This window comes from Platichthys flesus, chromosome 4 (genome assembly GCF_949316205.1).
Source record: "Platichthys flesus chromosome 4, fPlaFle2.1, whole genome shotgun sequence".
Classification (NCBI taxonomy): domain Eukaryota; kingdom Metazoa; phylum Chordata; class Actinopteri; order Pleuronectiformes; family Pleuronectidae; genus Platichthys; species Platichthys flesus.
The window spans coordinates 12,192,028-12,216,447 of NC_084948.1; the positions used below are offsets into that span (position 1 = coordinate 12,192,028).

Sequence of the window (24,420 nt, forward strand, 5' to 3'; positions counted from 1 at the left end):
AACTCCTGCAAAGCAGGCTTCACTATTGGCGTGTGAATGTCTCCGGATTTCTAGAGTCCGTCCTGATCTGTGAACTTCTGTGTAATAAACTTTAACTATACAAGCAAGTTCTGGGTCTGCCAAGAATTCTTCCTTCAGCATCAACTTCACCATCATCGACCTCTCGGCTTCCCAAAATATACGATATAAACATTATACATCGGACACGCCAGTAGATCCTTTCATTAGGTGCATTAGAATTGGACTTGATCTGACTGTCTGACGTGATCTGCCGGCAGCTGCAGGGGTAAAGTAAAAAAACACAGACGTCACATTCTCCTTCTAGCGTCATCAAGACGAGATCATCAGCGTTTGCTTTTTCCGTTGCAGATTACACAGATGTTTGGAAAACCCTGTGTTTTTAAACGAGAATCGAATGACCAATGAAGTTGACTGAGACCTTTCTTTCAGGTTCAGATTTAAACTGTAGTTTACAGTGTCCAAGTGACGTCAGCACGAGATGAAAATTCATCACGTCCATTTTTTTGAGAAATAGTGAGAACCTTCTTATTCTTTATAAATCAACATACAATTAAAATAGAAAATAAAATCTTGTAATAACCAACATCAGCTGTGAAAATGAGTGTCTTATTTTGTAACTTATAATTTTTTAGTTTTCATCAACAAAACAGTATAGATTTTCAGACAGATACTTTTTTTTTTCCATTGTTCAACTGTATGTGGTATTGGTATACATGATATTCAGGTGCAGTGTGCAACGCATAGAAAGAGCAACAACCATCAATTAGTGCTCTCTCCACAAGAAAAAGAGGGGGGATATGAATAAATGATTGATTACACACATAAATAATTAAATAAAATTATAAACAAAAGCAGGGTTAAAGAAATAATAATTGTCCACTCCAAAAGATTGTATTTTGATGTGTGGGCCTGTATCATGCTCTAAAATAATACATAAACATTTATTATTTGGTTATAATGTAACAAATTATAGATTAATTAACCATTTCCTGATTATATACATGTCATTACTGCACTTTCATTCTTGTTTCTGTGTTTCTCGCTCAGTTTTATTTATCTTTCTCTTCTTTTTACCATTTCTTTCTCTATTTCTTTCCCCCTCTTTCTGTCTCTCTATTGTGCTGCCTATTTCTTTCTCTCTCTCTCTCTTTTTGTTTCCCTCCCGACATTTATATATTTATATTCGTATATAAATATATATATATATACATTTGTAAGCTCTATAATATAGTTAACATGTGAAAGTGCCATCAACCATCACCAAGAGAACTAGGAAAAAGAAAATAATGCAGATAGGGTTTTAATGATAAGTGATAATAATGATGCTTCTAAATGAATCCACATTAACGCCCTTCCTAATGATGTTACTATTAATATATAATAATAACAATGTGCAGTCACTAACGGAAAGTAAGACACCATAGTTTCCTCAGGCTCTGGTTTCTTCCTTCTTATAGAAGCCTCCTTTGTAACGAATGGCCTCAAGAAGCCTGGTCTGCATGGTCCTCTCCACCGGGTACCTCTGGTAGTTGGGCAGTGACAACAGATGGTGACAGGTGAGGGATTCTGGCAGATGGAGTTCGCTGCTGTTGGGTAAGACGGTGACTGTCATCGTGATGCTTTTCATCCCCTGGAAGGGTACGCGGTCACAGCCTGTGAGGAACACTGGACACAGGGACATTGACGAGATGTTGGTTTAATCAATAAATCAATCAAGTTATAGGAACAGCTTAAACACAATCACACTACTTACAAAGGAATTTGTTCTTGTCCTCCGCAGGCAGTTTCTCAAACACCTCCCAGAAGGTGATGATGGTTGGATGTTCTTCATGATACTCTCCTTCATAAACTGTGTTCTGTTTGTAAAAACAACAATTGAAACCTATACACACAAATACAACCAGGGTTTTCGATTTAAAGGTTAGAAACACAAACTCCATAATGTCCATAAACCCTTCGTTATTTTTTCTGTTATTGTGTGGTAAGGGCGAGATTTTAAAATAGCAGGGCGAAAACCCTGAACCAACTATCGAGATCAGACATTTTGTTTTTTTCCAATTTGCCATCTAGGATTTCTTGTGTTGAGTTGTTTGGTGTTAAGCAGTGGACTCACTGTCTTGGAAGAGTAACAATGTAACTCTTACTGAACAACATTGCCCTCTGCCGCCTTACGTGGTGATTTATTCTGTTAGACTCTGTACTATAGATCCTATGTGTTCTCTAGACTTCTCAAGAATTAATGTTTTCTAATGGTTTTCAACAAACCTGCTTGAACACCTGCCAGTCATAGTTTTCTTGGCCCACCATCACTGCCTGTAGCTCCTCCGGCTGGAAGAAGTCCACCACATCCATGTCACACACTTTGAAAAACCCTCTCTTGAACTCTCCAAACACGCCCTGCACCGACTTGGTAAAGGCGTAGTTGAAAAAGGCATCAACGAACTCTTTCCTTTCAATAGAGAGAAATGAGAAAGTACAACTTCAGTCGGCTGCCACAGAAATTGAATATTCAATGTGGTGGTTTCATTCTGAACTTTACTGCCCACTGAATTTTTACCTGAGCCTTTTTTTTTCTTGTTTTATAAACATTTCATTTGATTAATCTATTACAATACAGTCCTGTTTTATTTTGACTTTCATCAGAAAGCTAAGGTCATCTTCGCCAAAAAACATTACTCCACCTAGTGTTCTGACGGTGAATTGCTTTGCAACACGCGCAACCCTTGGAGAACCATAAATTAAAACGAGTCCATCGACACAACTGCGTGAAGAGCTGCAGCTTTAGTTGCAGAACCATGTTTAAGTTAACATCAAACCTTGTCCTCAAAAAGAATCCTTTAAATATTTAACGGTCGTGAAGCTAACCCATCTTGAGTGTTGTGTAGATGATTCTGTATTAACACACTTGTTTGAGCCTGTGACAGGTTTTCCAGCTTCTTTTGGATCAAGCTCAACTTGCTCCCCACCCCAGGTCACCTGTAAAGAATCACAGTTACAGTGGAATAAGACAGAAATAGGTTTAGGCAGCAGAGTATCAGTCTAACTGTGATTATCTCAACCTACTTTAAAGGTTATGTCTGTATCTTCGACTTCAGCTGGAGTGTAGTCCATCAGGCAACGCCAAGACCTGAAGACACAGGAAACAGGATCATGAGTAAGATCAAGTCTGTCCAGTTGTGGTGTCATGGTGTTTAAATCATTATTTTAAGTCTACTTAGGGTTCCAATTTACAAGATGTCACTTTTGTAGAGTTAAACAAATTTTACTGAGCTACAGTCTTCCAGCATAACAGTGATACAACGGTTTTGGTTCCGGAAGTAAAAGTCCCATTTCTGTTTTAAGCCAGGCTGTACAGCTAAGAGATAAATTATGATCATTAAAACATTTGATTTAGAGCAAAGAAAATATAAGAAAACTGAAAAAGGGCAATGTGCATGATTATTTTAAGAGTGAAGGAATTTCAGATTTATTAAACCAGTGCATATTATCCCTTGTCAAAGACTTCCAGCACATCTTCTTGAATTCAACCCTGATATTTATAAAGTGTTGCAATTTATAATAGTTTATATCTTGTATGTATGTATATAGTATTTCAAATAGTGTATCGTACATTGATGTACAGTATTAATGCTGAGCAGTTTGATCCATTTTCTATGTATCAGTGAGCCTCACCAATCAGAGAGAGCAATTAGACCTGAGGATTGTGGGTAGTGTAGTACTTCTCCTTGACAATGCGACTTAAATGTGTTTTTCTTTAAATGCAGTTGATATGTAATATTTTTTCACAATCTCATAGCTTGTGGTGAGTCTACCTTGGACGGTTAAAATATTGTGACTGACAATCAAAATTCAGATTCAAAACAATGTTGCTCTTGAGCTCTATAAAAAATGTCTTACTCTGCCATGACAGGGTCGAACTCCTTCATGTCATCCATTGAGGGTTTGACCCCGACCAGCTTCTTGAAGAGAACCAGTGGGAAGGGCAGGTGGACAATGTTGTAGTTGTAAAGAGCCATGCCACACAGAACTCCGAATAGGAAGTAACGCTTTGCCTCCACTTTGGGCTGTTTGGTTCGTAAATTAAAAAGAAAACAAATTCCATGTATGATTTGGAAACATTTGATAACTGTTTACAGAAGAAGTATCATACAAATACCAGCTGAACTGGATTTGGCCACTGAAATAAAATAATCTTACTCTGGGAGGGAACCACATCAGAGTCTTGCTCTCGTTGTACATGAACATCTCAGACTCATGAGCGATGAGCTCATCGAACAGGTGGAGGAAGAGGTCCCTCTTGTTGACATTCATCACCTTTCTCTCATCCACAAACTGCACCTAGGGAGGAGAGCATATTTAAATGACCCACAGAACACAAACCAAATCAGCTCTAATGACAAATATCCAAACATGACTTATAACTCATGGTATTGTGAAGAGACTTTAAAATGAAAGTTCCAAATTTATGACAATTAATTCAAGCACTTCACCTTCAAACAATACTCTAGTTATTACAACTAATTTTAAATCTTTTGTGAGTCCCACAGGTCTGAGAACCAGAGCGCATCTAAAGATAGTCGATAGTCTATGTCCCATCCACTAACATGGAGAAGGCCGGTTTAAGACCTGTACTGCAAACAGCCACCAGGTGGTGATTGAGATGCTTTGGCATCACTTTTAGGGAACAGTCATGTCATCCATCTTACAGTTGTGCAAGGTTTAATTGCTGGAGCAGCCCGTTAACTACCCTTGAGTGAGCTAACGTCTCTGGGAAAGACAGATACATTTTAAGAAGAACAAAGCTCTTTGATCGCCTGTTTACCAGAAGCTCTCTTTTGAAGGCGCAGTGGTCGGCCGCAGCCAGATGTCTGAAGGTGTCTTCGACGAGGTGAGTTCGTCTCAGGGTCAGCTGGAAGGGTGTGGGCGGGGCAATGTTTTGGGGATTTCTCAAAGCGTCTTCATCCCCGCCGTCAATTAAATGGCCCGCTCTCTGTAAACACAAAAACCTTCTTTATGAAGTAATGACCACACAGATCTTAAAGCAGTTCTAATAGAATTACACAGCGTCTCTAAAGTTACAGTTGTACTACACACAGTGCTGTTGATCCTGATCTTCAGTCAAATTATCTCATCTCTGTCTTACCTTCATTGCAATCGAATGGATGACGAAGACCCTTGCCTTGCAATCCAGAGGCAACAAGAACGGAAAGCGGCAGAAAATGGCAGGTGTGTTTTCATCATCCTTTGAGAAAGTAATGGATCATTTGTTAAGATGTTGTTTTAGCAATAAGCACTACAACAGAAATGTAAAACTCTTGAGGACACTGCAACATCACATATACTGGACTGTATGATTTTACCTCCACTTTAGAATATGTTAACCACAGACAAATGTCTCCCTCCGGCTGCACACTGTCCCTGATTTCTTCCACGTAAAACTTGCTCAGTGGGACTTTATAGGAGTTTCCAGCTCTGTTGGCCTGTAAACAAATATTATGATGTGTTATAGAAAAAAACATTGAAACCATCAGATTTCTACCTGGTCAGATGTATAGTTTTAAGCCAAAGTTCAAAGGCTAAGCCAGTGGTTCCCAAATGGTGTGTATGGAATAGAGAGAGAGAGAGAGAGAGAGAGAGAGAGAGAGAGAGAGAGAGAGAGAGATTACAATTTTTTTTCCATCAAGTTATGGCTTTAACTTGATGGCTTTAACTTTTCCATCAAGTTATGGCTTTATTTTCTAAATCTCAGAATGTTTTTTCTTCCTCTCCACTCCGTCGTAGAAAAAAGATTCTTAGCCTTAAGATAAAAGACATGATTTCAATTTTGATCCCAAATTCAACACGTATAGCAGATCCTGCACTGAAGCCACTGGTGATGATAATAATGATCATAAAAATATGACACTGACCTTGTAAAGTAGTTTCAGAGCTTTCATCAGGTATCTGATTCCCGGGTTGTGAGTTGTCAAGAGGTGGTTTTTCAGCATGAAGGCGAGGGCGTTTTTGAAGACCATGATGTGCTTCATCAGGATGGAGGCTGACACCGAAGACCACCAGCCTCCTGCCGAACAAAATAACACGGTTAACTCACACTGTATGACTTCCACAGCAGAGAGAATTGTTGTGTGGTTGATTATTTGTGTACAGTTTTATATTGTGCCCTTCCACATGTGGTTTGAGTTTAGTGCAGGAACGTTATTTATGATATCAAGGAAGATATGAACACTTAAATTTCATAAGATTCAAAACTAACTCTTAGTATGTTAAACAAACAATGTATGGTAGGTAGGTAGTTTACTTAGCGCTGCCAGAGGCTTCTCTTTCAGATTCTCAATGATGACGGCCAGAAGGAGCGACCCCGCCATGACGCTGGAGTCCTCTTGGAAAAGAGGGCACGTCAGCAGAATCAGCAGGATCTCTGGAGATTTTAGGGTCTTCATTGATTCACAAAGCAATGTCACAAGGAGCTCAAGGTTCATCTGTGAGAAACATAACAAAATGAGATAAGACAGTGATGTTGATTGTATATAAACGAAATAGTCACTAAAGTACAAAATGCCTATGGCCAAAGAGTTGTTGTGTAATTCAAGCAGCAGAGTGTTGAAGATGATGAAGGAAGAATTATCCGCAGACTGACAAGAAACATATGGAATAGTATTTAAAAAATGTGAGAATTTAGGAATCAAGACGCCATAGATGTTAACACGTCATTCTGGTTTACACCCATGTTCAAAATATATATTAGCTGAATATACCACAGAGTCTAATGAGTTATGACATAACAGTGGAGGTTTATTTCTAAGTCTAAGGCAGAAAACATAAAGAAGAATGACCTCCCTGTGGTTGCTCGTCTCCACCAGTCAGGGCAGACCTTAAGATACCACCAGGATCTTGACCTTTGACCACCCAAATCTAATCTAATCTTAATCCACGAGTCTAAATGAACATTTGTTCCAAATTTGAATGGATTGTCTCAGTTCTTAAGATAACACGTTCAAAAGGAAACAAGTATTGTGAGGTCACAGTGCAGTGCATGTGATTAAATTCTCTATGGGTGTTCTTGATACATCCAGTTCTCAAGAACATGAGGTCACAGCCACCTTGACCTTTGACCACCAAACCTTCGCCCTGTGGTTGTTCCTTTCCACCAATTAGTGTACTTTATATACATTTTCCTTCAGACTTTGAGTCAAAGTGAACGTTAGCAACAAATGTGAAGGATATTAGCAAAGGCGTTCTTGAGATATCGTGTTCACAAGACTACATGCAGATGGATGAACAACCCAATGTCTTGGGTCTGTCTCAAGCACAGAAGCATGAAAATGATCTGAACGTGTGAAAATCAATCAATGGAATTTCTTAACTGCTTGTTTGATCCATGGTATTTCCAACAGCTGGTCAAAAGCTCGGCTCGCAGCTTCCAGGTCGACAGTTAAAGCACCAGCTTCTAATGAAGACCCACTGATAACAAAGGCAAAGAAGTCAATGTTTAGAAATTATTTATTATCTTTTTACATTTTTACATAACTATTAATATACTTTGTTCAATGTAGGGCAATATTTATTTTATTAAATGAATATATACACATTATTTTATTTGAGTGTTAGCATATTATTTTATAATCTATAATATTTACAACATAATAAATTGATAATGTTTTTATTTCTGTCATTCAAATGCATTTGGCCCAATCCTTCTGAGGATTTCATGAATCACAAATTATTTCATGGATAATATTACTTCTATTATTATATATAAACATCCTGTGAAATATTACTTCTCAATTCTTATTTCCAATATGACTTATTTTTTAGTTTAGTTTTTACATACAATAATAAATAATATATTGTATATTTATATATCCAGGTGCTAGTGTTCACACATTTACCCTAAATATTTTAATATTAGCTACTATAATATAATAATATACTATTTTTTTTGACTTCACTTATTTCTTTATACTTGATTTTATTGATTCTTTTCTATTGTAACTCTGGATTTATATCTGGAACAATAATTTACTTTGAGACAAATACAATTCTATCTTGTCTTATCTGAAAACATCACAGAAATCATCAGCCTATAAAAAAAAACTTACTTGTCTTTTGTGAAACTTGCAACAAGACTTGAACTTGTCAAAAATATTGACGATATTTCTCTGTTGCACAAAAAGAGAAAAGTATTGGAAGAGCCCCAAAACATCAGTCATTGATTGTAAGGCTTACATTCAATTTTTGAAAACATTAGCGTTAGCATATTAATATATTTAATAAAGCTACCTCTTTGCCTCTGCATTGCCGAGCGTCATTGACAGCCATGTTTGCAGCTTCCTCTTATCGAGACGTCCAGTTATCTGCCCATGACTCTTCAAAGAAAGTAGACATACATTGTCAGGCAGCCAGATCATTAAACCTAATTTATTAAATACTTTAATCCTGAAATGAAACATTACAACTTTTGATGCACAGAACATCAAATCAGTATTAATTTAGAAGTACATTTATTATTTGTGTAAATTTTATTTACCTGCGCATGTGAAGAGTAAGTAAAGTTTGTGTTCCACCCGGCTGATATTTTCAACTCTGTTTAAAGAAATAAAAAAATATATAACATTTAACAAATAATAATAATATTAATAATAATGAATTATGATATATTTATGTGACATCTATCTGCTAAACTTTCCGATCTTTACGTGACAGAATTTTGCAAAAAATGTGTTGCTTTATATTTCCATATTTTACTTTTATCAAACTGTTTGATATATACTGTATATTTTCATGTAACTAATACAGAATAAATGAGAGTTTAAATGAAGTGTAGGGGATAAGATCAAAGACACATACTTCCCACAGCCCTAACATACATACATAAATACATACATACATACATACATACATACAAACATACATACATACATACATACATAGAAACATACATACATACAGACAGACAGACAGACAGACAGACAGACAGACAGACAGACAGACAGACAGACAGACAGACAGACAGACAGACAGACAGACATTCATACATACCAGTGGGTATGGTTGCTGCACTGTCAGTGGTCCATGGAAGTTGAACTAGAGTGGGACTCAGATTGTTCTCTGCTCGTCCAGTCCCAATTTGACCTTTGACCCCATTACCAAAAGCCCAGAGCTGACCAGACTCGCCCAACACCAGAGTGTGTCTCCTGGGAAAGAAACCAATGATATCATAAGCATTCTACAGAGTAATGGTAGATGATTAGTTATATATACTGACTCTAATCATGCTCTAATCATGCTCGTGTTATCCCTAAAAATATGTAAATGTGAAAATGCAGTTTCAGTGTGTCCTTTTTACCGTCCACATTCGATCTGTGAGGCCGGGCCGTCCAAACCATCGACCAGTCTGGGTCTCACTTCATTGGCGGAGGAGCTGTGACCCAGCTGACCGTGGGTTCCCTCTCCAAAAGTGTAAACTTTACCATCCTAGAAATCATAGCATTGCATTGTTAAAAAAAGAGATGCCCAATCATTGGGTCGGTCAATAAAGACGTAGGGATGAGAGGCAGACTGAGATCAGTGAAGTTTGTACCTTTGTTAACACAGCGGAGTGAGCATCTCCACAGCTCACGAAGGAGACACCCAGAGGTCTGAGCGCTGGTACCATACAGATGTTAAACCTGCCTGTTAGTCGTGGAAAGAAATGGGCATGAAAAGGACAAGATTTATATTTTTATTGTAGTTAAAAAATAAGGTTTTGAAGACCTGTCTAAATACATTTATGACCTGAACTGTTTATGAGTCTGAACTGGCTCAGACAAACAGCCTTAGTTCTCAAATATATGATCCTTGCATTTTAATCTGAGATCCCTGAGACTCTCTGTGTTGATCCTTTCTGAATACAGCCCCTATTAAAATACACAAAGACAAATTTGGTGCTCCAGCTTCTTGAATTTTCAGATTTCCATCACACTACTTTAAATAACTTTTTCATAGGATCCCTAAGATGAAATACATTCCCCGAGGCTAAGGTTGCTTTTGTGTTACCATTAAAAGCAAACCATATTTTAAATAACCTCTAAAGTTTTAGAACACTTTTTACAGCACTTTTCTCAAAAGATCTAGTGTAAGATCTTTTTTCTTCTCTTATGAGGTCACTGTGACTTTAATTGAATCAGTTGATCTCAAGTTCATGTGACAACTGGTCAAAATGTCAATCAAGAGGTCAAATATCATGTTTTGTGAGGCAACTGTGACCTAAATCTAATCAGATCATCCTTGAGTCCAAGGGAAGGTTATTTTACCAAATTTGAAGAAATTCCCTGATGAAATTTTTAAGATATCTTGTTCATAATAATGGGACCGGCAGACGAGTGGACAAACCGAAAACATTATGCCTCCAGAGACTGGCTGTTGCTGGCGCAGAGGCATACAACTTGTCTACATTTTCTGCAGGTGTTAAGTGTATATATTGACGTGTGAGAAATTGTCCAATATTATGGACCATCTGCTGCGTGAGTGTGTGACTGAGTTAAGGTAAATTATGTGTACCCTTCTCATCCACCCTGTTGAGCCCCAGCTGGCCAGATTTGTTGGCTCCACAGCAGTACACCAGGTCTGCGAGTGTGAGGAACAGAGTGTGGCTTGCTCCGGCTGCTATCTGGGTCACAGGTACACCGGACAGAGCGACCACAAGGACGGGCGTGTGCTGCAGGGCCACCTCCTTCCCCAGACCCAGCTGACCGTGACTGTTCGAACCCCAGGAGAAGACGTCTCCTCCTGGGAAGTGGAAAAGAGTGCAAAAATCAAACAGTTTTACTAGACTTGAATGTCATTACAGTTCCTCAGCAGTGGCAGAAAACAATGTAAAAAAACTAATAAAAATAATTTACTTTGTTAATGTGCATGTGTGTAGCATTTATGAAAGTTTTAATGGTTTACTGAACTGTTATTGTTTATTCATACACTGCATGTGGGCTCTATTTCAGAGGTTTTGAAAATCTTCAGACCCAAGTTTATAACTTTTCAAATTAAAAACTCAATTTAGTTCGACATAAACGTTTGCAGCAAAAAAATCAAGTTGTGCTTTTACTTTATTGACAAAACAGAAAGTGATTGTATGCAAGTTGCTGACTGGGATCAGCACCCGCACTTCCCGTGAATGTCTGTCAGTCCGATATCATTAAAAAAAGTTATTGATTTATTTTAATGGATCTGGAACAGAGCGGTAGAATGTATTGTAAAAAGCTTTGATACTGTAGTTGGAAAACACAACAGGTCATCAGTGTGTTTAGTCTCTTACCTTTAGTCAACGCCAGCGAGTGGACGTTTCCACAGGCAACATGAATCACTGGTACCCGCAGTGGTATGGGCACCCGACTGCAATAAAATTAGACAATTGCAAACTGTAAACAGCTTTGCTTTCATCACTCCCCACCTACTGGCTTTAGTGGTAGTATGCATAATGATTCACATATCACAGAGACTATATTGCCTTGGTCTGATGTGGGTTTGCTTTGGATCCAACAACATCCCCAGCTTTGCATTCTCTGCAGCCCCCCAGGAGAACACGTCTCCAGACGCACACACAGCCAGACAGTGGTCCTGACCGCATGCCATCGTCACCACGTCGCCAAGCCCCTCCACACGACCTGACACAGGACGACAGACAAGGGAAAAAACACCCACGCTAGAAAGTTAAGTTAGGAATAGCAATACTTGTGCTAACACATTCATTTCAGTCTGATGTCACAATGACCTTGACCTTCTAATCAGCCTAGAGAACATGTGAATGTTTGTGCCAAATGTAATTTTCTACATGTGTCTCTGGTAAGTCATGTTCACCAGAACAGTAGGTCAACTTGACCTTTGACTAATAGCTAATCAGTTCATCCTTGAAACTAAATGTTTAAATAACATTTGACGAAATTCCCTCAAGAAGTTCTTAAGATGTCATGTTGACAAGAATGGACCTACAGACAGAAGGACAACCTAAAAACATAATGCCACCAACCAGTGTCTGTTGCTGGTCATGGGATACTGAACAATTTTGAGGTAATTGTACTAAAGTATTTTCTTGTATATTACATCTAATGAATTAACCCCTTAAACATCACTGAATTAACCATTGCCCACCAAAACCCTGCAATTCATCAGACTAAACCAGACAATATATCCTAACCGTGAAAGACACATTGTGATGAGTTTCCAAATTTCCCACATGAACGTGAACGCAACACAAAACTTAGGTTAAGTTTCGTTTTTTTGGACTGAAGCGATCGAAACGAAAGTGAGACTCAGCCTCTGATGAGTTTAACTAATAGATCCAAATCATTAAAGGTTTAAATCCGTAAACACATTTTGACAAACATTACTGCAGACAACCAGATAATAATCCTGCTAATACCATTTCAACAGTAAAGGGACAAAAAAACGTTGTATTCTTGATCGATAGATAGATCGATAGATCGATAGTTGAACTAAAATTATCCCAAATTGTTGTATAAAAGCAGCAAGGTGTCATAAGACACTAAGCCAGATGGAAAATATAAGAATAAAAGTATACAAAAAATAAAGGATAAAAAACAACTATAAATGTAATTTATTGTTGTTATTATTATTATGACGGTTGTTATTTTACCTGGTTTCCTTCCATCTTCGGGTGTCTTTCGTCCCAGTTGTCCCCTTGAGTTGTGTCCACATGAGAAAACGCCTCCATCCCCTGAGAGGAATAAAGTGAACTGGTCCCCACAGCAGATGGAGCTAATGTCCCGGGGGAAGGTCCAGGACACCGGGCTGAGGGCCGTCTGTGGCTCGTACTGTCCACTGGAGCTGTCCCCCCAACAGTACAGCTGCGCCATGTCTGCAGCTGAAGCTCTGAGGTGAAGCTCTGAGGTGAAGCTTTGAAGTGAAGTGTTGACTCTGGGCTGTTCTGCCCTGATGAGGCAAATAGATATCCACTCACGCTGCCTTCCGGTGTCGTCGGATTTATCACGATCACATTCGCAAATATTCTCCTAATCCACTAATTTTGCCAGTGCAGCATATTGTATCTGTTTTTTCAAACCTTATATTTCAAACATGCTTCTTAGAGTTTTTCGCTGGGTAAAATTTGTCATCTAAATTAACCAGAACGGAAACCAAGGTGGGAAGAGGCCTTATTTACGAGCATAGCAGGAAACAGTGAAGGCGGCATGAGAGCAGCGAAACTTAACTTGAAACTTCGTAAGGTGTGACTGAAGTGTTAGTCACTTGTATAATATTATATAATATATTATTATATAATATAATATAATAGGGGAGCAATAGATCGATTGTGTGTTTCAATTGATTCAATGAAATAGTATCTAAATAATAATTTAAAAACAATTAAATGGTAAATTGTCTGTATTTTCCAGTCTTGGTGAGCGCTCAGTGTTTTCCACACACACATTCATACAGTGCATCTGTGTGCAGCACTTTCTCTATACACCATCATAACCCTTATCTGGGGTTCAGTATCTTGCCCAAGGACATCTTGCATGCATAATGGGGGAGGGTGGGATCGAACCACCAACCCTTTAGTTACTGGACAACCTGTTCTACATCTTCAGCCTAATAACTGAAGACCAAGGTTGTAATTTTGTTGGCAGTAGTACAGTAAATCTTACGATTACAGAATGTGATGTAGGCATACAGAGTAGTTTTGCTTTTTTATACAAAAACAGACATAATGTGACATTTAGAGCAAATTATTTTATTTTGAACAAACATGCCTTCACTGTAATAACATTACATTATGACACAGAGTGCAGAAGATGTGATACAAGCTGATTAACTGTTAGTTTTGGTTTCACAGAAATGAAAGTCATGTTCTTATTTTCTCCCCAAGGGTTTATCATCCACATCAACATGAACTCAGGCAATAATGAAACTGAATACACAATATAGAGAATGACTTGCCCTGACTCAGCTTTAATTGATGCTACAGTTTCTCTATAAATATTCCATTTATTCTGATGGGGTTAGTTTGTTGCAATAAACACAATCAAACCCACAAGTCACAGTTTCAGTCCCTTCTTTATTTCCCTCATCGGGAACACGACAATATACATAAAATAATATCTAATACGTATCTGTTGCTTTTCACATTTTTTCCCGTGAAATGAATCATCTCGTTATATTTTCCAAGCACAACCATTGTCCAACAGTATATTAAGGCCATATAACATTGGGGGTTCGCAGCGGTAACCATCTGACTGGTGCTCTTTCAAAGGGGCATCGCATCACATCACCAGTTATATTTTCTCTGCACCTGACCAATTCCTCTCTGTCAAACATGACGTCCGAAACCGAATACACACTGAGAGACCCGTCCTCAAAACCCACATGCACACATTGCTGCTTACACACAAGCAGAGTCGATGGATTCTTAGACAGACTCACACTTCCTACCCTTTCCCCATCTGCAAGTCGTACAACAGTGAGCACAGGCCTCACACGCAGCTCACAGACACAAGTCGTCTCCAGGCTGATGTAGGCGGCAAAACATCCACTTTCGTCCATGCAGGCTTTAATGACGGGACCATCAGCTTTGAACGAGTATAGTCTGACCTGAGACAGGTCCAAGAGGTTGATGGTGTTATTATCAGTGGACAGCAGTGCATATCTCCCATCGGAGGACATCGGGATGTCTTCTGGCTGACACTGAAATGTGTACGGCAGCTGAAAGTGCCTGCACACGGTCTGGTTCGCTACCTTCCAGGTGTACACTGCCCCTGAGGCAGCTATCACCACCACCAAGTCTGGGTGCTCTGAGATTGACTGGAAAGCAACGACATGGTCTGAGCTTTCCACGCAGGAGAAACGCTTACTGATGGAGCCTGACCACAGACTAGCAGCCAACAGGTCCCCTTGGTGAAGGCCGATGAGAAAGGTGCTCTCAGGAGACACCTTGGCGTTGGATAGGTACAGATGTATGCTGCACACAACTCTCCCATTTGCCAGTTTCCACACTTGAGACAACCCTTGCCTGGAAATACTCACCCCAAACTTATTATTAGGGGTGATCATGATATCTGTGGCTCTGCTTCCCTTAATACGCAGGATGTTCTGACTTGTTTCTGTCTTCCAAATGTAAATGTCCCCTGCTGAGAGTGTCACAAGATGAATGCTATCTGCAGAAAGGCACAGTTTTTCCACAGGACCGTCGTGTAGAAAGTTGGCATGTGGGGAACCCGTCTCTAAACTCCATCTCCACACTGTCACGGACCCGTCTGTGGCGTAGAAGCACTCCCCAGTTTCTTCAACCACCACTTCCTTCACCCCACGCCCTAATTTCTGAGCTGCACCTGCAGCATCTATCATCTCAGAGTCCCACACTGTCAGGCAGCCGTCCGGACTGAGACAAATGACATCTGATGCTGTTTTGAGGAGCGCGTGGGGCTGCTGGTTTGCTTCTAAGGAGAGGACACACTCCCCCGAGCTGACCCTCCACACCAAGACGAGGGCACAGGCTTCAAACGAAGCGAGGAAAAGGTGCCCACCCTTGGAGAGCACAGCCTGAGCGAAGGCTCTCCCTTTTGGAGCCAAGAACTGGTCCCACAGCTCCCAGTCCCTTGCATCCAACAGTGTAACCTGGTTAGACTGACATACCAACAACATGTCAATTTCATCAGAGTAATCTGTATTGAGGACGTCATTCGATTTACCGCCAGTAAATCGTTCTTTTACGAGTCTGGGCGGTCGAGTTTTGCTCGCCACATCCCATAAAGTTAGGTTCCCCGTCCTGTCAACACATGCCATTTCCCCCCCATCCTCACTGATGATTATCACTGTCACCGCTCTGTGGTTTGAGTTTGAGCTGCTGCAGAGCAAACTGCCAAAGACTGTGTCAAATATGGAGACTGTCCCGTCGTCCAGCCCGCAGAACACGTAGAAGCCATTGGATGAGCAAACCAAACAGGTCACAGAGCTCTGACACTGGAGGCGAGTCACGCTATCACTGGAAACATTAAACACACTCACAAAACTCTCATCTCTCCACCACATGTATATCTGTTTCTGACAAGCAACAAAGCCCTCGACTTTCTTTGCTGTTTGTTGGCTTGAGTTTGGCTCGGACTGGGTTTTCAAAGGGTCTTTCACCTCCAGAAACATTTCCGAGCCTGTCACATCCCACAAGAAACATTTGTTGCATCTTGTGGAAAGCAGCACCGACCGACCGCTGCTCTTCACTCCAGTGAACTCCAGCTCCTTCCGCTCGCAGCTCAGTGACACCTTCACTACATCACATCCAGGGCCTTTCCAAATCCAAGCAGAGCCATTGTCTGTGATCTCTGTCACAATCCCACACTCTGTCACAGCTGCCTCCACCACAGAAACGCTCTGGGTTTTCGTCTCACACTTCAAACACTGAATGGGGGGGACAGAGGAAGGAGCAGGACAAATCAGTACACCTAACCCACTTCCTCTTTCACTCCTCTCCCGACGGATCTCCCTGACGTAACCTTGGAGTTCAGGAATGAGCTCAAGATAAGAAAGGAGGCTTGTTTCCATCACCACCGGCAGCTGCAGAGGGACAGACTTCAGTAAGCAAGCAGAAGCCTTCAGCGTTCCTGCGAGGAGTCGTCTTTCTCTGAACACGATCTGTGATCTGCTATCCTCCAACATGGCCACCAGTTCTCCTAGACGACCTGCTCGAACCATAGCCTGGTGAAACTGCAACGACATTAATAAACCGCGCTCCAACTCCTCCCATCTGCCGCTTTGTTGCAAGTGATATGGCAACTCTACGATTTTTCTCAAATTCACCCGACCAGAGTTTTTGGACGAACAAGTGAAGATAAACGGCTGCCTGTCAATGTATATATTCATCTTAGCCTTGCTTGGTCTACATGTCAGGTTATCAAGAAGTGCTTTAGCATTGCCACAAGCCCATCGGCCGCTGAAATAATCTGTCATCTCCGAGTGAATCTCCCTCCTCGCCTCCTGAGTGCTCAGATACCTCTTAGCCACCACCAGCTTAAAATGTCTGCTCGCCCACAACAGAACAGGCGACCCTGCAGACGTCCTCCTGATGAGAAACCTCCTCAGATCCGACAGAAGTCTCTCCACGTCGATTTGTGGGACGCTCACGCTGGCGGAGGAGCTCTGGCCCTGCTGGACATGTTCAGAGAGCACCTCATTGTCACCCGACAGGAGGTCGCCAAGCTCGACCTCTGTGAGCCCGGTCCTGGAGAGGGTGAGGTAGGAGACGGCTCGAGCCACAACAGAGGAGCCGTGCTTCATCTCGAGGTGATGCAGGAAGGCAGAGATGGATGCGTGGATGCCGTCAGGGAGAGACGATGACGTCACATCAGAATCTGGAGAGAAAAGGAGAGATGTTAAAAGCCGTCAAAAGTTTTCAATGAAAGGTGTAATGATAGTAACTTTTTATATTTCACATATATCATCATCCAGTGGTGGTGTAACGGTGCCTGAGTAGATCAGTTCCCTTCTCATTGACAACAACCCACTTAGTCCCCTAAATATCCCTGATTATTATTATTATTCTCAAAGAAAGAGATTATTTTCCTAAACCTTCCCCCCTAATCCATGACCAAAACTTTCACTTCATTTCAAGTGCTCATTTCATTTGCTCTTGACTATAAGAAAATGTACTAATTAACCAGCTATATTGTTTTAGTACATTTGTTTTCTTTCATACCGGAGAACCAGAGCAAGGTATGCACATGCAGGAGACGAGCATAGAGAGTCAGACAGCAGGAGCTCAGCGCCTGGTTCACCAGAGCCTGTTGTCCTGACGTTATCCTCCTGCCTGAGCCGCTCAGCAGCGACGCCAACAACTTCACACACTCCTTCCTGTTTGCAGATCCCAACCGTACACAAACGTACCCCGACTCCCTCTCACTAACACCTTGGTAATGTCGTTTGATGGCCTGTAGGAGATGAGTTCGGTTGGAGGAGACTGTGAGAAACAGTTTGACTCCAGGAGGGAGGGGAGACGGGAAGCTCTCAATGATCTGAAGACAAACGAATTTGTTTTCGATTTGATCCAGGCCACTGAGGTTTAGAAGTAGAGGCTGTTTGGGAGAAGGCAGACAGGACAGGAGGGAGGAGAGACGTTCTCTGAGCTCAGACGCCCTGATGTCAGGATTGATGATGCCGGGACACGTTTCTCTAGGAGCTGGGCTTTGTTTGGTACAATGGTTTAGTTTAAAGTCAGAAACATGTTCGCTGGTGGTGGGTTCACGCTGAGAATCCAGAGCGGATGTTGGGCTGCAGCTGGAGCTGGGGTCTTTGGGGTCAGTGATGCAGCCATGACAGTCCGTTGTTGTGGCAAGTTGGATGCTGGGACCCTTTTTAGAGGAAGAGTCACTGTGGTATCTGTTTTCTATTTGATAACACAGGCTGGACAAAAGGTTTGTTGGGGAAAGCATCTGCTGCGGGTTGTAAAAATAAGTGATGACCACAGGATCGCTGTGTGGAAGCCATGACCTCATCTGTAAAGAGAGACAGAGACTTGATTTCATGTTATTAAGACCATAAGGCACAGACTCCTGAAGCAATGACTCATAATATAAATCTCTCTGAGGCGCTGGTTTGTCATTATGTTGGTTTACATCTGATTTCTTTACTGGATTAGTGGGTAGTTTTTCATAATGCAGCTAATTATAGATACTGATAACAATTTAATCTCTTTAACTTTTAAAATATCTGGAGTGGAGCTGAAAAGCTTCAAGCTGATTGTTGTGAGTAGCAATTCATATCACAGTTATTTGCCAATGAAGTGTAAGGAAATAGTGAAATATTACCCCTTTCCTTTTCAAGAATCCAATTTTTTTCACATGATTTTATTTTATATTCATCAACTATATTCAAACTTTTGTGGAAAAAATTGCCATTTCTAAATATTTAAAAATGTTATTTAATATCTGAATCATTGCGTCACCCCCTTGGGTTCCTGGTTCCCAATTTTGGAACCCCTGAACTGGATGATTAGGAAACTATAATGGAAAACATTCATATCTGAGAGGCTAAAAGCCGTTTACATTTTTATTGTACAATTCATCAATTATCAAAGGGGTTGCTGATTAATTGTCTGCCACACAAATAATTTGATTCATCGAATAATAATTCATTTTTTTTAGTGCTTCAGGGTTGGACAAAAACGTCTTATTCAATTTAACAGTAGATTCAAAATCTACAGATTTACTACTTTTTTAGATTTTATTCTACTTTATTATAGCGCTGTTTTGAAGTTTTTTATTCATTGACTTCCTGAAAAAGAAACTGTCGAAAACAACAACAGAATATCAATTTAATATTGCTGAGGAAAACGTTTCAGTTAATTTCACTCACTTGTTGAGCACAGTGTGCAAGCAGTACTGTCTTCCCAGTGCATGGCCCACCTACCACCACTAGTGGGCACTGTTGGTCACCCTGCTTCACATAGGCTCTGATCTACAACCAATGAAAGTAAACAATGGTGATGCTATGGTTCAGAGAAAATGTTAAATTATAGTTTTTAATAATGTAACAATCACAAATCATAAAATAAGAGAAAGCTACTGAACTGTAAAGCACAGAATGTTACTGTTAAACTGAGATCCAATGGGCTACTTGTTCTTAATCTCCCTGTGATTAATCCTTCACCCAGTGGAGCAGTGGTGACATTGAGGTCTTCAACAGGGGGTCCGCGGAGATACTGCAGGGGGGTCGCGAAATGTTTGGTTGATTCGATTTTTTTCAATATTTAAAAAAAATAATAAAATTATGGTATACATTTTCTAACCAATTTTTTTCCCACTAATTTAAATGTGTTTAAATACACATTAACATGCATCCAACATATTGAGAGGCTGATTTGACCCTCTGTCCGAGAACCTCCATCCGTCCAAGGTTAGATAAGTTGTGTGCTACCCATCAGGGTCTGACATCTCACTAATGAGGGAGTATGTGTGCCGTCCACAGATGGCTTGAGGATTCACTGTCTCTTCTACATGTATGTTTAAAATAAAAACATGAATCTGTGAATTACTTTAATAGCTCAGTGTCGTATTCAAGATGAATGTTTATAATTGGCAGTGGCATGGCCAACCGGTATGTAGCACATGTTTAAATTAAAAACATGAATATATGAGCCTGTGTCATATTTGAATAGCTTAGTATTGAATGCACAATAACAGGGTAGCTATGTTTATATATGTCACTAGGCCCAGATTAATAAAAAACACAATTTTATACAATATATATAGTAGGGGGTCCCTGCTCCATCTCTCCACCAGTTTGGGGTCCTTGGCCTGAAAAACGTTGAAGACCCCTGATCTACATCTCAAAAAATGTTTCGTCCATAAAACAACTTCATCATTACCTCCTCCTCCTCTGGTCGAATGACATCATAAAGTCGTGCCAGGGAGTCACACAGCTCCTCCTGCTCGGCCCAGTCTCGGGTCAGCGCATCACCGAGCTGCGTCTGGTTCCAGGTTTCTGACGGGTTCAAGCTGTCAATCAGCCCCATGAGGTCAGAGCACACCTGCTGGCACAGAGACTCAGCGTAGCCCCGCCTTCTGGCAGATGTGTAACCATAGCGACGGTCACACTCTGTGGTGGTGGTGTAAAGTTGAATCCAACGGGAAGCGATGAGACCGGGCAGAAGGCTGTCACTGAGTTCTGAGAGATAATGTTGGTCAGATGGTGTGAATCTTAGGTCTGAGGCCTGAGAAGACAGGAGATGGAAACAATTATGTATTACTATCTGCATCTGGGCGACACAGTGGTACAGTGGCTAACCACTACATCTTCTTACTTTAAAGCAGTTCAGTCAGACAACTCATGTTCAAACGTTTATTGCGGCATAACAACAGGTTTAGTGTTTGGCGTCTAAGCTCCAACTTAATCACTCCCCCATATGATAACACAGGAATGATGGGAGTGATGAGCAAATACTTGTAACCCCTCTTCGGAGCCTACAGGTGGAGGCTGTGGTGGTGGAGGGGCTGAAGCAACTGGTAGCAATACTGCAGCAGCAGTGTGAGCAAAGGGGATGATGGGAAATTTCTCTCTGCTTAAATAGACCACCTGATAAGGTGGGTGTGTATTATAGATGGTTTCTATATATCCATTTCTGTGTGGAGTTTGCATGTTCTCCCTGTGTCTGTGAGGGTTTCCTGCAGCTTCCTCATGCATATTGAGTTTAGGTTAATTAGAGACTGTAAATTGATGGTTGGCCCTGGATTGGCTCCAGCCCTCCTGCAGCTCAACGAGGATTCATTTGACGGAGCTACTTCGACTTTATAACACAATTAGTTTGTAATAAAAATTGTAGTATTATAACGATATGTGAGAGAGATGCCTAATTCTCATACCACATTTACTTGAAACATCATTCTTGATATCTTGAAGGTTTTTAACAGTTTGTAAAGGCAATTCATTAACAACAATAACTTAATTTTGACATGCACACTGTTTCATATAGCCTCACTAGCTCTTTCTATTTATAGTAAAATATAAAGTTGGTTTCCATTCAAAAACAAATTTTCAACACTAAGAGCAAAAAAGATTTTTAATTTATAAGTGAATCAGAATTCTGTCTTTCTTCCCTGCTTGCTTGTCTATGCATGGAAATCATTGTAATGACTGTAATATAACGGCTGAGAAAGTGATGGAAGATTTGACCTCTGACTGTGAATGTATCCGTCCTCTCTCTGTCTCGCGCTCAGCATTCACGACTTTGTTGACGTAGACCAGGCAGCGTCCGATCGTCTCATGATCATGGCGCTCGTCCAGAGCAAATCGCAGATCTGCGTCGAGGGCTGGAGAGAAGATGAAAAGCATTCAACTTTGATTAAAAACACACACACACACACACACACGCACTTGCACGCAAACACTCTCTCTCTCACATACACACACACACACACACACACACACACACACACACACACTTAAACACACACAGACAGTGTATATCTGACCTGATCTGTAGTATGTGTGGCCTCTCTCTGGGGTCATTACATTGTTGTGGACACACAGACTCACGGTCGTCTGAATTATCCTCATCAGCTCGTCTTCTTTAGCTTTCATCATGCTCCACTCTTCCTTATTAATCCCTGCCTGATTCACAAAAACAGTTATATACTTTTTAGAAAAAATATACCTGTGGTGACTCATTTGATAAAAGTAAAAGTGATACCTTTGTCATTAAAAGTGTAATCAAACTGTCAGAGAAATACAGTTATCTGACATTCAGAATATAAACACTGGAGAGCGATCAGGATTATTGACTCGTACTTCTAAATATTTATCTAGTGCAGACGGATGGGATTTAAGGGGACCGTTGGGCCATGGTGGAGGAAAAGTAAGTGCCTTTTCTGTGGTTGTTTATTCCTCTGCCATTCAAATAACAGATCTGCCACAAATCTATAATCAATCGCTCAATGCTTACTTCTAAACTTACCTCTGTCCACTCAATGACAGATAATCCTAATTTATAAACATATGTGAAGATGTTGGTTGGAGTACAGTGAGTAAACCCTAAGTTAGTGTTGGTCATGCCTGAGGCCTGCAGGGGGCTCTGTGTGGTGGTCTCAGGCAGTAGGAGGGAGGGATGGTGTTCTCATCCCTCTGGTAAAGTCTCTCTAGCTTCTGGGTGCTGATGCCCCCCCGCTGGCTTTGCTGCAGCAGCAGTTGGAACTCAGACACCTCCACCTGAGCAGGAAGACAGGCCGCACCATACTGGTGACCTACCAGAGCCTACAGCACCGCCATGTGGACACAGAGGGAACATCAGAGTGTAAATGCATATTTAAGAGCAGATTAGTACACATTTGTGTTGGTGACTAGTGCAGTGCCTGTTTTAAAGCTCCGGGGCTACATCTGAATTATTCTTTATCATTAGTGATTCCTCCTCAAACGGTTCTACAATATACTGTCACTTTTTATTGTTTTGGTTGCAGAGCTTTTTACAGACAGTCTATGGTGCAGAGTGAATTCAGAAAACTTTGTGTTCATCCTACCTGGTTTATCCGCAATGAAGAGTTTATCGTCAATGTTTTTCATAAAATAAAACTGAACTTGCTTGATTACTGTTCATGCCTGTGGCTTTTATATCAGCTGTTCTACTCTTCACTCATTACATTATAACTGGTGCTGATTCACTTACCAGTAAAAAAGGTCCAGATGAGCTATCTCTGCATTCTTTAATCAGCTGCTGCCTGGTGTTTTCATCCGGCCAACGACTGCGATCACTGGACTCAAAGGGGTCTATCACCTGCACACACACATGCACACGCACACGCACACACACACACACACACACACACACAAATAATGGTTCAACAAGCTAGAATGGAATTGACTGATAATTCAGTTTATGAAAAGCACATAGTCAGGTGAAGTAACAATCAGCCCTGTGGTGGCCCAGTAAGGGATCATGTTCCTCTATCTTTGTAATTACACATGCTGATGAATGGGGAGAAGGTACGTGAGCTGGCTGAACTGCCCGGGGGTGATCTGAAATACACACATGCATGAACGCAAACCAACACAGTCGCGTTACAGCTGCTCAACATTATGTGCTTCTTCTCTTTTGTCAAATTTAATCAGGCGAGGGTAGCTGGAATTGAATGCAATTTTACAGTGATAGCCTCTGGGAGGTAGAGTTAAAGGATATAAGACACACACAAACAATCTTCTTAACATTCTACTCCAGTGAGAGGAAACACTTGATAAGACTTTCAGTTAATCTGTTGATAGAAGCAAATAAAAACAACTTAATGTTAATAATTCATTCCAGACCAATTCTAAGTAACAGAGTTTTGTCCACTGGGTCACACCTGAATGCTCCTCCGAGTTTTAAAGGCCATTCAAAGTGAGTGTGATCATAACATGACTGTATTTCTTTTGGGGCATCAACAATGCCTGGACTTGTTAATGTTTATTGTGTTAAAAAGACTGAAAGGTTACGAAACTTGAATCACCTCTTCTGCTGCAACACAACCAAACACAATAGTGAAAAGTGGAGCGTGTGTGTGTGTGTGTGTATATTTGTGTATGTGTGTACTCACGCTGAAGTCCAGTCCCCATGTGTGTCTGCAGTGCTCTCTTAGTTTGGGGAAACCGCTTTCTCTCAGAGCTCTGCGCTCTACCACACTGTCTTCACAGAGCATTAACACAAATAGGATATGTTTCACAAGAAAACAACAACTGAGAAGCAACAACCAGACGTGAACGTGTGCGTCTACTCACCCTCAGGGTTGGAGCACAGATAGAGCTTCACACAGGACGATTGGCAGGTGGAGTCCATTTGTTTCCCTCCGGAGCTCATGACAAATCATGAGCTGTGACTACAAACATACAGTACAAAGAAAATCCGCATGGAGGTTTTCATGGGTCCAGATCAGAAGTTCATAGTTGCTGCTTCTACTCTGC

At 40.8% G+C, this 24,420-nt stretch overlaps 2 protein-coding genes across 2 annotated transcripts; both read right to left on the minus strand.

Annotated features, from left to right (window-relative positions):
- Nucleotides 1-625: 625 nt before the first annotated feature.
- Nucleotides 626-12,937, minus strand: LOC133951941 (probable E3 ubiquitin-protein ligase HERC6). Its single transcript, XM_062386199.1, has 23 exons — nt 12,650-12,937; nt 11,504-11,660; nt 11,312-11,388; nt 10,561-10,788; nt 9,602-9,693; nt 9,368-9,495; nt 9,061-9,215; nt 8,549-8,604; nt 8,302-8,387; nt 8,121-8,180; nt 7,386-7,482; nt 6,320-6,500; nt 5,931-6,082; nt 5,382-5,501; nt 5,165-5,263; nt 4,844-5,011; nt 4,219-4,359; nt 3,919-4,085; nt 3,085-3,148; nt 2,927-2,997; nt 2,287-2,470; nt 1,775-1,877; nt 626-1,686 (listed from the first exon to the last, which is right to left on the minus strand). Exons 1-23 carry the CDS (start codon nt 12,867-12,869, stop codon nt 1,451-1,453), a joined length of 3,042 nt encoding a protein of 1,013 aa, XP_062242183.1. The 5' UTR covers nt 12,870-12,937; the 3' UTR covers nt 626-1,450.
- A 1,111-nt stretch (nt 12,938-14,048) lies between these two features.
- LOC133951275 (NACHT and WD repeat domain-containing protein 2-like) lies at nt 14,049-24,399 on the minus strand. The gene is made up of 10 exons (XM_062385118.1): nt 24,238-24,399; nt 24,057-24,145; nt 23,153-23,260; nt 22,546-22,743; nt 21,966-22,128; nt 21,667-21,803; nt 20,363-20,707; nt 19,351-19,452; nt 17,696-18,491; nt 14,049-17,351 (listed from the first exon to the last, which is right to left on the minus strand). The coding sequence occupies exons 1-10, from the start codon at nt 24,314-24,316 to the stop codon at nt 14,203-14,205; spliced, it is 5,166 nt and encodes a 1,721-aa protein (XP_062241102.1). The 5' UTR covers nt 24,317-24,399; the 3' UTR covers nt 14,049-14,202.
- Nucleotides 24,400-24,420: the final 21 nt, after the last annotated feature.